The 13,381-nt window shown below is 35.6% G+C and overlaps 2 protein-coding genes across 3 annotated transcripts; one reads left to right on the top strand and one right to left on the bottom strand.

The window, feature by feature from the left end:
- Positions 1-209: 209 nt before the first annotated feature.
- Positions 210-4,764, bottom strand: LOC145724648 (angiotensin-converting enzyme-like). Its single transcript, XM_081973003.1, has 11 exons — positions 4,281-4,764; positions 3,102-3,260; positions 2,906-3,043; positions 2,034-2,289; positions 1,670-1,976; positions 1,450-1,602; positions 1,186-1,310; positions 956-1,131; positions 614-897; positions 320-560; positions 210-272 (listed from the first exon to the last, which is right to left on the bottom strand). The coding sequence occupies exons 1-11, from the start codon at positions 4,371-4,373 to the stop codon at positions 210-212; spliced, it is 1,995 nt and encodes a 664-aa protein (XP_081829129.1). The 5' UTR covers positions 4,374-4,764.
- Positions 4,765-5,869: 1,105 nt separating this feature from the next.
- Smox (Smad on X protein) lies at positions 5,870-12,517 on the top strand. Of its 2 annotated transcripts, none has more exons than XM_081972807.1 (8): positions 5,870-6,269; positions 7,831-8,030; positions 8,089-8,254; positions 8,317-8,480; positions 8,560-8,737; positions 8,806-9,011; positions 9,074-9,218; positions 9,737-12,517. In XM_081972807.1, the coding sequence occupies exons 1-8, from the start codon at positions 6,070-6,072 to the stop codon at positions 9,858-9,860; spliced, it is 1,383 nt and encodes a 460-aa protein (XP_081828933.1). In that variant the 5' UTR covers positions 5,870-6,069; the 3' UTR covers positions 9,861-12,517. The 2 variants fall into 2 exon arrangements, with proteins under 2 accessions (XP_081828933.1, XP_081828934.1); XM_081972808.1 differs by having other exon boundaries at positions 5,872-6,269; positions 8,128-8,254.
- Positions 12,518-13,381: the final 864 nt, after the last annotated feature.

Here is a 13,381-nt window from a genome sequence, read left to right as displayed (position 1 = left end):
CTTTATAGTTCAGTAGACGACGCGACAGAATTTAGTGCTATAAAATATATAGCAACCAAACTTCTCTATTAAAATGTAAATTGTCCTAGTGACTCGATTTGTCAGTGAAAAATTTTGGGTCTCAGAGTGACATCCCTCTATATTTGGGTGGAAACTGAACTAAATTCAAATTAAAAAAATAAAACATCAACTATATTTTGGAACAAAATTTAGCTAGTAACTATAAAAGTAACATTTTTGTATCTAAAACCTTCTATTCTGGTAATACATATCTATATTAAGTTAGAAAAAAATATAATATTATCACAGAATTTAATACTGTCAATTCTAGTCTGAGTCGAGAAGCTTTTCCAGCGGTTAAAGGTTGATAAAGGGCCAGATCTTCTTTGTTACTAGACCAACCAATTACAGTTTCGTTTTTATTGACATTTTTTAACCAATCGTGTAGTGGCTGAAAATATTCTAACAAGCCTTCAGCTGACAACTTGTCACTTTTGCCTTTAGTCAGCATTTTAAGCACATCTTTCCAATGCCGCGCTTTACCCACTCGAAGAATGTCACTGTTAATGTAAGAAATTAAAACTGCTGAAATAAATAAAACCTTAAATTTTACCTTAGAATTCTGCCTGCTTGTCTGGATCTGTACACATCGCAGCTGTGCAAAGGGCCTTTATGGTTCGACGCTTCGCACATGGATTTGTGGATTTGGAATTCAAGCAGCAGAGCGACATAATACTTCACATAGGGTATATCAGCGGGGACGTGACGTTTTGCGGCCGCGTCAAAGTGGCTTTCTGTGCGCGGTAGTGGTGGTATTACTCCCTGGTATTGCAAACGGAGGTTCCACCAGTTGGAGTTCATTTTAGTCACGCCGTAATCGAAGATTTGGTTTCTCCACTACAAATTTGCTGCTTATTAAAGTTAACTGGTCGCGAACAACTTTTTGTTCACTCACCCTATCCACTAGATAGGCAAACGGCGCATATGCCACCTTTTTCAGCGCCATTAAGGTAAGAAAGTTTATATTTTGTTCAAACGTTTCTGTGGAATTGCTGGTAAGCCCCAGTCTGTAAAAGTGAACTGGATTGAATACTGAAAGGAGGACTGCGTTTGCTACGCCTTCGTGAAAACCTGCATTATTTGTTCACAAGTTAATCAATTTCTGTAATGAAATACCATTTTTACCAGGGTTGGCCCCATCCCTGTACAAATAAGGCTGATCGGCGTAGTACAAGTAATATTGTATGTGAGCTATTTCGTGGTGCGTGGTAATTAAATTTTCCATGTTGATTTCTGTACATTGTTTGATTCTGAAAAGTTTTCAAGTTAAGTGAAACCGTTCCAAACGAGATGTGTATTATGACAGTAAAAGGTACAATTAAAAGTCCGAGTTTGTGATTATAAGTAAGTAGGTACTGTAGCTTTAGATATCCGACTACTTCACATTACCTGTAATCTTTCTTGTTGCAAAAGTCCCAAGCACTGGCCGTACACTGTACTTTTTTAGAATCGGGCTTTTTAATCATTGAGGTACTCCAGAATTCTGGCGGCATCGGTTTCAAGCCTAGCGATGTGTAAAACTCCTCTGCCGTTTGAAATATCCTGACAATTTATTAATTACTATTATTTATTAGTTTTCTTATTTGGAGGTTACGCAATACAACTATACCGTAAAGGTGTGAACTCCTGTTGTAGTAACTCATTGGTGACGTCAAGTTTGTCAAACTGTGGATACGGAGCCACAATGTCGTAGAGCTGACTCCATTCTTGTGTCCAGAGGTTTCCGAGAATATGAGCCGGCAAAGGGCCGTTGTGTCTTAGCACTTCTGGGCCGTACTTTTTGTACAGTATTCTTCTCACATAGGCGAACAGCTCTTTGTACAAAGGAAGAATTTTCTGGAATGTTTCTGCTAACTCGTCTTGAAAATCATCAGTTTCATATATCACATCCATTTCTTGACCAGCATTTTTGTAACCTTATTTATTGAATTTTTTATTTTCTGTTAATCATATAAGTTTGTTTAAAGGTGTACCATTTAAAACTGCAGCTTGATTGGCTAGGTCCACGTATCTCATAAATTTGTTTCTCATCGGTGGACCGGTTTTGTCGTGCCACTCTGTCCAAACGTGGAGGAGTTCTAAATGGTTTCTGGTTCCAGACATAATTCTCTCGACGTCTGCCAACTCCAAGTCACAATACAGCGTCTCGTCAATTTGGGAATTTGGTACATAAGGACATATACGGACGTGTGCGTATAAATCCTTCATTTCGGCTATTAGATGATGAATCTATCATTGCCAATAAATTTATCTTAAAGTTAACAAGTCAATCTATATGAATGCATGCTTATAAAGGTATACTTACTACCGTGGCTCTGAGGGGCCATGTTAGAAACTATCTGTCATTGCCAGAAAAAAATGTATTTGACCCTTCAGAGCCATGTTACTGTACCTAGCTATATACAGGGTGGTCCATATTGATTGTAGGATACTTGAAGGGTAGAAAGTACATAAAAAATAAAGGCCAAATTATCATATAAACTATGGTTGTAAAGTGCCCCCTTTCGGTGCTAGCGGGCCCTAGTATATGCCCCAAGAAAAATAAAAGATCTTAATTAATAAACTGAAATAAAACTCATATGAAATTCGGTATACTTGTTCATCATTTTGAATCATCAATCATTTGAATTAAAAATAACAAAATGGTTTTAGTGGCTTATCTTTAATGTGCTCTAACTCCGCTAGGGAGCACTTTTCGACTACAGTTTATATGACACTTTGGAGTTTATTTTTAATGTACTTTCCACTCTTGAATTTTCCTACAATCAAACCACCCTGTAGACTTTGCAATAAAACCCGAATATCAAATCAAAAGTTTCGCGAAATTAGTAAAAGTGTTGCTTACTTCGTTGTATTTTTCATCCGATAAAGAAGCTCTGTTTCGTACTGTCAGCATCTGAATTTGCCTTCTGGCCATCGCATCAGGCAGTCGGGTCCAGTCAAATTCCACCGCTTTCCTCCAAGTTACTTTATCAAACTTTGCCTGTTACATTAGAGATTTTTTATAGAATATGTTGATCTATAACGTAAATGTCACTTACTTTCAGTGTCTGTTCTTCAATCATTTTTCTTTTATTTGAATCGGTCATATTGGTGGAATACGCCCATTGGGCTGAACTGACTCTGAAGCACATACTCGACGCTTCGGCGTCATATTCCCGAAGAAACTGGAGGGCATCTCCTAGATTTTTGTTTGTGCCCTGAAATCATCAATGAATCATATCATATGAAATATAAAAAAAATCATCATTCATTGCAATCTAGATATGTTGAATCATTTAAAGTAGCAAGTAAAGGCTGTCCAGTTGACAAAAGTCTATTATTATACCACAATACCTTAGTTCTTTTGCTAGGTATTTTTTTTTACTTAATTAGTCAGCTGACATAATAAAGTATCACTTTCTGCATTTGGAAAAAGATTTTATCTCTGTAGTATACATATTACAGAGATGTATTTTATAGGTACCTAGTGTTAAGAGTATAAGAAACATTTGGTATTTAATCCTGTATCTTTCAACAAAATTAAAGCTTATGTCCGTTGTTTCGAGAACTTTTCCTCCGTATGGTTCCGCTCTCTAATTTTAGGTCATCACGCGCCTTATTGTTTGTTTATAAGAGTGGCCTATGTCGAGGTGGTTAATTTACTATACAGAAGAAGTTTTTTCGGTATTTAGCATGTCAGTAAATCGGGTATATGAGTAAATATAATTAGTTAGGTACTGGTATTTCAAGTATATTCAGAGCTCCTATAACAAATCAATTTGTGTAAATTTATGGCTTGGTCACTATATTAAGAAATAATTGTTAATTGATAGTTATACCAAAAATACGTTATGGTAGTAGATTTGTTCACTGCTTTTCCACACAGTTACACAATGTTACCACACCAGTAGCCCAATAATACGCAACAAATTTTTAGTAAAATGGTATAGTGTACTAGATCAATTTATTACTTAATAAATTTGCGTAAAAGCCGTCACAAATTTGAAATCCATTAAAAGTAACATGAAAAAATTATGTCATATAAAAACGGTTCGGATTTTAAAAGGATGGTACTTAGTATCTTGTACAAGTATGACGCACTTGAAATATTTGGTGACCGATTTAGATTATTTTGATGATAAAGTGATCAGCTTCCAAATATGAAAAAAGTACAATTATTTCAGTTTTTATTTTGGCTTTTCTGATTTTTAATTAACTCAATATTATCCAATACTCACCTTCGAAGCGATAACGCTTTCGCTTTCTACCAACACTAAACTTTTAATAATAACCGATAGCACTAGACTAAACGTTTGGTACTTTTCAGTCATTTTGCAGGTACACAATGGCAATATTTTTTCGCAACGCAACTGTTCATCTTCAAAAAATACACTAATAACGGAACTTCTTCATATTAGAAACTACTTCTAGGTGTGTGCGTTGTCATATCTTGAGCGTGACAAATTATATTTCCAGTTGGATGCGCCCTTTCAAGCGTAAAACACTCACGTGCGCTCAATTTATGTTTCCATTAAGAAAAATCTGCGTTTTTAAATGGAAATATATTGTTAAATTTGAAACTTTCTTCTTTAGTTAATATTTCCAACAGTTTAACAGAAATTCACAACATTTTCGTGAACTTAATTAACCCAAATAGTAACTTTTACTTTAAAATTTTTCCGGTCGAAAAGTCGCGCCACTAGTTCGCCGAAGCATCTCAAGTGTATGATGCACCAATTGAAACTAAATAAGGAACTCGATTATTTCCTATTGTTGATGTTTTTATAACGTTGACGGGGATATCTTTGGTTTCATTTTTTAGCTATTTATGTACTAAGGTCGTTAGAGAGAACTGGCCAAAACAGTCCGAGGGATAGGTTTCGGCCTGATCTTTGATAGTCCTGTCAGTCAGTGACAATGGCAAAAGCTGAACGAAATTTTACAAAATCTAAAAGAAAATGAAACACAAACTAATGAAAGTCTATTACCTAAAAAGTCAAGAGCATCCTAGGATAGGAAATACGAAGTTTTTATAGAATGGAACAATGAAAATGCCATTGCTAATATTAAAAAAGGTTTCAGGGCGTTATGATAACGCCTTCGCGCGATATGATAATATCCTCAGGTTGTTTATAGACACTAGACACTATAATCTACACCGTTTCCAAGGTATGGTTCATTTTTTTCCCGTTGCAGTTACGTCATCAAGTGCTCCGCCATATTGAAATTTACGTACGTCGTTTATTACAAGCTAGGCTATATCCATCTTTTTAATCACCTGTTTGGACGTTGCCGTATTGACAAATTCCTTCTTTAAACCTCACAATATGTATCTTTCATTAAGCAATTTTAAATGAAAATGAGAAGACATTATTGTTTTGAAAAAAAACATTCTAAGAATCTCACATGTTTTGCATGCAATAAATACTTTTTTTTTTCGAAATCTGTATAATTCATCGGTCCGTTTATTACTGCAACAAACAATACGCCAGGTTCACATCTGCTCGTGGAAGATGTGGCAACATAGGGCACAGTCCCAACTAACAGTCGGTTGAACATTCTAAACAACATTTTGAGTGACAACAGTTTGAATACTTTACTATTTCGAGTTACTTCCATTTCCATTTTGGCTGTTGCCTGTCTTGTCTATTTCACTATTTTTATTTTTTGATTTTATACGCGAGTTAAATGACTGAAAAAGTGAAAACTGAACATGACGAAACTGTCTCTGTCACTGTCAATAAGCTGACCTACGCCAACGCGAATGTCTTTAACGTCAATGTCAGGTCAGGTCAGACGTCAGAATATCACGGCATTCGCGATCGCAATTGACCAATCCCTACAACGGGATTCGAGATTGAGAGGCGGGACGGGACGGGACCGGAAAAGTGATGGAAGATGGCGGTCGAAGGACGACGAAAATATTTGGATGAAAATTTTAATCTGTCGATTTAATTTTCCCGGAAAGCGTTGGGTGAGTCGCCAAAAGTCGGCCGCTCGGATGCGTTTTCGTTAGCATTTCGAAGGATGAATGGAATGTTGCCGTCATTTACGCCGCCAGTGGTAAAGCGTCTACTCGGCTGGAAAAAAGGCTCGGACGATGACAAATGGTGTGAGAAGGCCGTCAAATCATTGGTAAAAAAATTGAAAAAGTCGGGCGCCCTCGAGGAATTGGAGAGAGCGATTTCCTCCCAGAATCACAACACGAAATGCGTGACAGTACCAAGGTAAAGGCATTTCCTTTGTCTAGTCTAGAGTCTAGATGAAGCTTTGCATTTTTTTAAGAGATGAAAGTTTAAGGTCATATTATGGATTAGTATTCTCCTCCCCTCTCTACTGCGTCTGGCTTTTGTGACCTACCCTAAATGTCTGTGAAATGCCCTATGTCTTTGTAAACTATTTGATGTTTGTTTTTGGGCTCAGGAAATAATACAGCTTCTTCATGTGTTGCTGATTTGAAAATGTCGCTTTTATCAATCAATCAATTCCCTCTTTTGAATTTATTGATTCATCAGGCTATGGTCCATTGTTTATTAATATGATGCCTTCAGGTTCTCAATCCTATTGTTATCTAATACTTACCTCAAGACTTACCTACATACAGGTATTGAATTAAAAATATGATCCCCTTTTGGTTTACATCTACCTACTTTACAACAACAGTAAATATAATGACCCTACATCATACAACATGAACATGCCATCAGATATTTCAAGTACATCCATGAGAAAATTAGGATTAGCTGTGATTGGATTAAAGCTCATCCATTTAGTTACTGAACTGCAATTGTTCAAGAAGTCTATTTGTATTCTGGTAGTAGTAAAAACAAATTTGAATGAGACAGAAACTGCACAATGTTTATATATCTCTTTTAAAGTAGGATAATATACATAGTGCTCATTGCTAAGCATCTATCAAGATCCATCAAGTATTTGAGTTCTCTTTTATCAATATTAGTACAATTTCCTGTTAAACAGGAAAAACATTAGTTTTACTTCACTGATGACTGACTGACCAGTTGTCTGCAAACTTAACAACTTCTATATGATCTAAAATTTTGCATTATACCTACAGGGTGTCCAGTAAGCACACATGACCAAAGGGGACTGTGACATTCTTGAGATCGAAAGAAGAACAAGAAACATTTTGATGGATTTTAATGAAATTTGCTTTGGACTTGTCTCTAAGTAAGGCTCATGTTTTGATGAATATTTGTTAGAAATATTGAATTAGTTTAACAAAGACACTGAAGAACTTACCACTTGCCAAAGGCAGATGAATATGGTTCTTTCATCAAAATATAAGTCTTACTGAGAGACAAGTCCAAAGCAAGTTTCATTAAAATCCATTAGAACATTCTCCAAATAAGTATTTTTGAAAACAAAATTTTTTTTTAAGAACTTTGATCACCCATAACTCTGGAACCAGACACTTTTTCCTAATGACAATTACGACAAATCGTCTTATTTCGATCAAAAGAATGTCACAGTAGGTACCCGTTTGATCATAATATGCTTGCTATTGACACTCTGCATTGGTTTCACTCCTCTTAATTGAAACAAGTCCATTGAAAATAGTACATTTTATTGAACTGATCTCCCTGGGTCAAGGGCAAACATTTGTTGAAAAATACCAATTTCCAGTTTTATTAAATTATGTTGGAAAATAGTTCAAATTTAAAAAGCACAATAGTCACATTTTCTGGGAAACTTATTTGGTGACAAGACTTGATTTCAACATTCTTTTTGTCATTAAGCATTATAACCTATCATGGGCATTTATTTTAGGGTAAGACAAAACTCGGATCTGGGTAGTATACAGCCAAGAAAGGGGCTACCCCATGTTATATATTGCAAATTATGGCGTTGGCCTGATCTCCAAACACATCATGAATTAAGGGCCCTAGATCATTGTGAATATGCGTACAATCTCAAAAAAGATGAAGTATGCGTCAACCCTTATCATTACACAAGAATAGAAAGTCCAGGTATTATTTTTTTAAACAAGTTTTTTTAGTTTAATTCAAGTTGTAAAACTTTTTTAAGTGTTAATATTAAGGTGTCTCAGGTTAATGCGGTTTTTAGCTTTACCTGCAATATTTGTACCTCGTCAGGCTTGTGATGAAAACAATATATTTCCTCATTCCTTAGAAGATTTAAGTACCTCAGTACCGGAAAACACGTCTTTTCCGCACAACACTAATTCCTTAGGGTGAGTGCTTTTTATTGTTTAAGTCAAACTATTTGAAGTCGCATTAATCGCACTTGCTTCAGAATAATGCAACATACAGGAGGATATATGGACACAGTTGGAATTTGCCCAAATGGGACCCCAACGGGGATGGAGTCACCTTTAAGTATTGTTCCTCCTACAGAAACTCCACCACCTGGATATATGTCTGAAGATGGTGATCCTATTGATCCAAATGATAATATGAGTAAGTTTGAATGACTTATTTGTCTGTGCTTATATTCACATTCACCATATTCATATAAAGGATTTATTTTCGTTTGAAGATTTGTCTAGGCTCACTCCAAGTCCACCTGTGGACGCTCAACCTGTCATGTACTGCGAGCCAGCTTTCTGGTGTAGTATAAGTTACTATGAACTAAACACTCGAGTTGGAGAAACATTTCACGCCAGTCAGCCATCCATAACAGTAGACGGATTTACAGATCCAAGCAATTCAGAGAGGTATAATGGTCTATAATTAATTTTTTTTTTTCAGGAGCAGAAACGCTTACTGTTCATTAAATTTGCAGATTTTGCCTGGGCCTATTGTCCAACGTAAATAGAAACACAGTGGTCGAACAGACGAGACGTCATATAGGCAAAGGCGTACGACTCTATTACATTGGAGGCGAAGTTTTTGCCGAATGTCTTAGCGATTCGAGTATTTTCGTTCAGTCTCCAAATTGCAATCAGCGATACGGGTGGCATCCTGCCACAGTTTGTAAAATTCCACCAGGCAAGTTAACTGAGCTTTTATCTGACAGGTAACTGTTAAGGTAGAAAAAACTGTGTTTTTAGGTTGCAACTTGAAAATATTTAATAATCAAGAATTTGCTGCTTTATTGTCCCAATCTGTTAGCCAAGGATTTGAGGCTGTGTACCAATTAACGCGCATGTGTACAATTCGAATGTCTTTCGTTAAGGGATGGGGAGCTGAATATAGGTAAGTGAAATTGATAAAATTTTGACAGAAACTACTAAATAAAACTTTTTTGCATTAAAATAACACACATGTATTAAGTAAGCATCATTCACATAAACTTTATGGCTATTGCAATGCAATGGTAAGGTACGGGTACTGCTAAAGGTTAGGTACTTTATAAACTAATGTACTGCCATAGACTAATTGATAAGTACAGACAACCAGCCCAATGTAATTAAAGTGGCACCCAAAAAGGAAGCTACGCTTCAAGGACTTCCTAATGTATTTCGGCCGCTTCAGTTGTACAGGTAAACTCTAAGAGATGGCGCTAATACAGCTCCTCATTACAGACATAGTTTGCAATGACGTTATATTATATGTTAATGCATTAGAACTTTTGCATTTTTTAATTTTATTTTTGAGTTTATTGTGAATGATGTCATTTGTCTACTTCTTGTTATTAACAGTACAAATGCACTGCATTTTATGTGAATGTTACTTAAGTCAGCACTCAAGAGACAGTAACATTATGATTGCAGACGCCAAACCGTAACTTCAACGCCATGCTGGATTGAGCTTCACTTAAATGGGCCATTACAGTGGCTGGACCGAGTATTAACCCAAATGGGATCTCCAAGATTGCCATGCAGCTCGATGTCATAATTTAGCACGTGCGCGTGCCTATTATCGGTTCAGTTTAGTACAATAGTTAACTGAACACAAATGTGCGTTGTATAGGCGTGAATCTATCATATATTATAATACAAGAGTATATTACTTATTGTTTTGCGAGCTTAATATGGATTTGATCATCATTGTTACAGTTTTTTTTTTACTGAAAACTTTTTTCTTCGAGTTTTGAACTGCTCTTGTTTAAAAATTGCAATTTTTAAAACATAAAGTAATAGAGAAAACAAGGATTTAAAAGTGCTAGTCATTATCATTTGGTAACATTGATGCTATTTTAATACCAGTTCAAGAAAGAATAAGATATTTGGATCTTGTCTTCCTAGCCTTATATTATGTTTATGTTAATTTTTTAGTAGATTATTGGCAAAAAAATGTCATGTCTATTAACTGCGTTCTTTGTACATTGTTATAATAATAAATTCCAAATTTAATGCAATTTTTGCCAATGGCAATAAATGTCAGTTGGTGTCTGCTTCTTATTCATCAGATACAACGTTGTCAAATGTTGCAAATTTACATCTGAGGGATAATAGTTGTTTGTTTTACAAGGCGAGAAAGTAGCACCTTTACTGCCGCAGCAGTATGCATTGCCGAGTCGAAGGCGAGGCAGTAAAAGTGTATTTTTGTCGAATCAAACACATAATTTTTTCGTCTATTGTCAATTAGAATAACTTTTTATAACGGGTGTTCAATAATTGTTATGGTCGTAGTTGGCTGTGGTTCTCTCGTTCTAGAACGTAGGGCCGTTGATAAGTTCGTATATGGTTTGAAATCAAACCGGCGGATTGACAGCTGTCATATATTAAGTTGTTTGCAACGTTATCTAAGACCAAGGACGGTAAACAGTACAGGAGTGCTTAATCCCATAAGCGCAATCTTGCCGGTATCGGCTCGGGCCGGTGACGATTTTTACGTCACCATGGGTCTCTCGAGTTTGCGCGATTGTTTTGCGCGATGCGCGATTGCAGTCGATCATTCACGAACATGATCTCGTACATAGCATCTCGGGCGAATATTTAGCGTATTGTGCACCCGAAGGCCCACTGTGACGTCAGAATTCATTCGCCGCCGGGAAACAAAATCGGCCGATCGAGCAATCCTGTACTGTTTAATATCCTTGATCTAAGACATACGCTTTTTGTAACAATTGCCATCCATAGGCGACCTGACCATAACAATTATGGAACACCCGTTGTTTGTTATTGCTCACATTTACATTGTTACGTTTTTAATGTTCATCAGTTTTAGGGGATAGTTTCTGATAATTCTCTACATCGTAAAACAACACGTTTAATAAAATTTGTATATTTTCTATGGCTGTCACATTTACTGAAACTTGGCAGTTTGACCAACGTTCCACTTTGACATTTTGGGGCTGACTGACTTTCTCTGAAAGTTGCTTGACCTCATCCAACAATACTGTGACGTACCTTTCTTGAACGATCTACGGCTCCTACTGGTTAAGATCGCCGTGTTATATCTGTAGAATGCACTTTCGAGTCCAATAAGCAATCTAGTACTCTTGTATTTAAAATATGAACTGAATGGTATTATAACTGCAAGGAACACAAATAATCTGTATCCGGGAACTAAAGCTCATTGAAACGGAGGGCCTTACGGCCTCTCAATTTTGTTTATTTTTTACATAGATGGTAGTTTTGTGTACACGAAAGTAGGTTTTCTTATACGGCGAATCAAGGGACAGAGACTATTTTAGAGTGTTGTGATTTTACATATAATTTTTTTACCGCAGTTTATCGACGTTTTATATATAGCTTTATATACTTGTGTTTTGAAAATTCGCTATGGTGCAGAAGAAGTTTATTTTATCCTATTGTTTTAGATATCTGCTGCTACTGCTAATATAGTTTTTTTTTTAAATTATGTAACCAAAACGCATTAATTACGTGCTCTAGGAAGCTTTAAATTGCTTAAGACAAACTTATTGTTGTATATTAATTGGTAGTAGCGGCACGCCGTTGTTAATTAGTTGCAGCTTATTTTGTGACCGTTATTTAAATGTTGAACTTTGAAAACCAGTTTGATTGTTTAATTTAAAGTATGGATAGTACTGCTTTTTGATTTTTAACCGACCCTGCATTCGATCGTTTATTTTGTGTATAACTTTTGAGTATTGTAATATGTAATTTTAAGAAGGTCTCGCAGGTTGCATAGTTTATTGTACGCGTTTACTTTTGAAATATTATGCGTGGTTTAGTTGCGTGATGATTATATTTACGTGTATCGCAGTATTTTACTGTGGTATAAAACGGATTATTGATAAAATTTTCATTAAAAAGACCCTTTATGTTTATTTACTTAATAACTTGGGTTATTTCCTATTTAAAAGACCATTGCATCCTTCAATGTAATTGACCTCAGGTATTTATCTCAAAGATGAAACTATACAATACTACTATATTTTTTCTATTTTTTGTTGTTGTCAATTTTATATAATATAGCAGATAACTATATGGGCCGAATTTTTGTCATGGCTTTGGAAATTTTATTAATAAACCTTATTAACAACTATTATTTTTTATTGTATAGAAGTAGAGTTTAAAGCAACAACCAAACTATATTATGTATTTTATCTTTTTGAGTAATATATAGACATTGATTTCTTGAAATGCATTATGTATACATGGGAATCTCGGTTAAAAAAATACTTTCTTTGCGAAGAGGGCTTTGTAAAGTACGGTACATGACGTTGTTTTGATAAACAAATTATTGACACTCCGACTGGATTTACAGATTTGCTGTATTAGCTGGAGTACAGCTGGATTATCTTGGACCTAATGGAAATTTCTGTGTCAAACTGAAGTGAGTTACTTTTCTTAAAGTGTTAACAATTTACTCACCGCTCGTAAAATGTACGCTTCATTAACATTTTTCCAATAAAACGTTGTCTATGCTTAGAAAATGCTCCAAACTCTGCTAAAATTCGACGAAGTACCAGAAAGTAATTTTGCGCAGGATGTTGTTTTTCTGGATACCGCTGTAGGTATGTTTCTAAAGTAATTTGTACATGCATGTAATACATTTCTAGCATATATCATTTTTTTTTCACTTGAAAGGAGCATTTTAATACTAATATTACACCGAATTAGTAAATACAGTTGAAATCCAGTCGGAGTGTCAATAATTTGTTTATCAAAACGTCATGTGCAAGGACGGTAAACAGTAAAGGATTGCTTAATCCCATAAGCGCAATGTACCTTTAATTTTTAATCGATTGCAGTCGATCATATTTAGCGTATTGTGCGCCCGAGACTTTACTGTGACGTCAGGATCCATTCGACGCCGGGCAACAAAATCGGCTGATTGAGCAATCCTTTACTGTTTACCGTCCTTGCATCATGTGTACCGTTATTTACAAGGCCCTCTTCGCAAAGAAAGTATTTTTCATATTTTCCTCCAACTGCAAGTCCGAATGTTAACACATCATCTTAACTAGAAAAAAAAGCTGAATCTAAAAATCCAAGATGGCGCCC

The sequence above is a fragment of the Ips typographus genome, linkage group LG2 (assembly GCF_016097725.1).
Source record: "Ips typographus isolate SLU linkage group LG2, UJ_Ityp_2.0, whole genome shotgun sequence".
Classification (NCBI taxonomy): Eukaryota; Metazoa; Arthropoda; class Insecta; order Coleoptera; family Curculionidae; genus Ips; species Ips typographus.
This window is presented reverse-complemented; position numbering and strand designations above follow the sequence as displayed.

What these genes read in the sequence shown, in the direction of transcription:
- LOC145724648 (XM_081973003.1), bottom strand. Translation starts at nt 4,373, where the DNA reads ATGACTGAAAAGTACCAAACGTTTAGTCTAGTGCTATCGGTTATTATT. An exon ending in CAGGGATGGGGCCAACCCTG is followed by an intron (nt 1,132 to 1,185) that starts GTAAAAATGGTA and finishes CAAATAATGCAG; the next exon opens with GTTTTCACGAAGGCGTAGCA. An exon ending in GACTCAGACTAGAATTGACA is followed by an intron (nt 273 to 319) that starts GTATTAAATTCT and finishes AACTTAATATAG; the next exon opens with ATATGTATTACCAGAATAGA.
- Smox (XM_081972807.1), top strand. Translation starts at nt 6,070, where the DNA reads ATGAATGGAATGTTGCCGTCATTTACGCCGCCAGTGGTAAAGCGTCTA. An exon ending in GATCCAAGCAATTCAGAGAG is followed by an intron (nt 8,738 to 8,805) that starts GTATAATGGTCT and finishes TTAAATTTGCAG; the next exon opens with ATTTTGCCTGGGCCTATTGT. An exon ending in GGATGGGGAGCTGAATATAG is followed by an intron (nt 9,219 to 9,736) that starts GTAAGTGAAATT and finishes TTATGATTGCAG; the next exon opens with ACGCCAAACCGTAACTTCAA.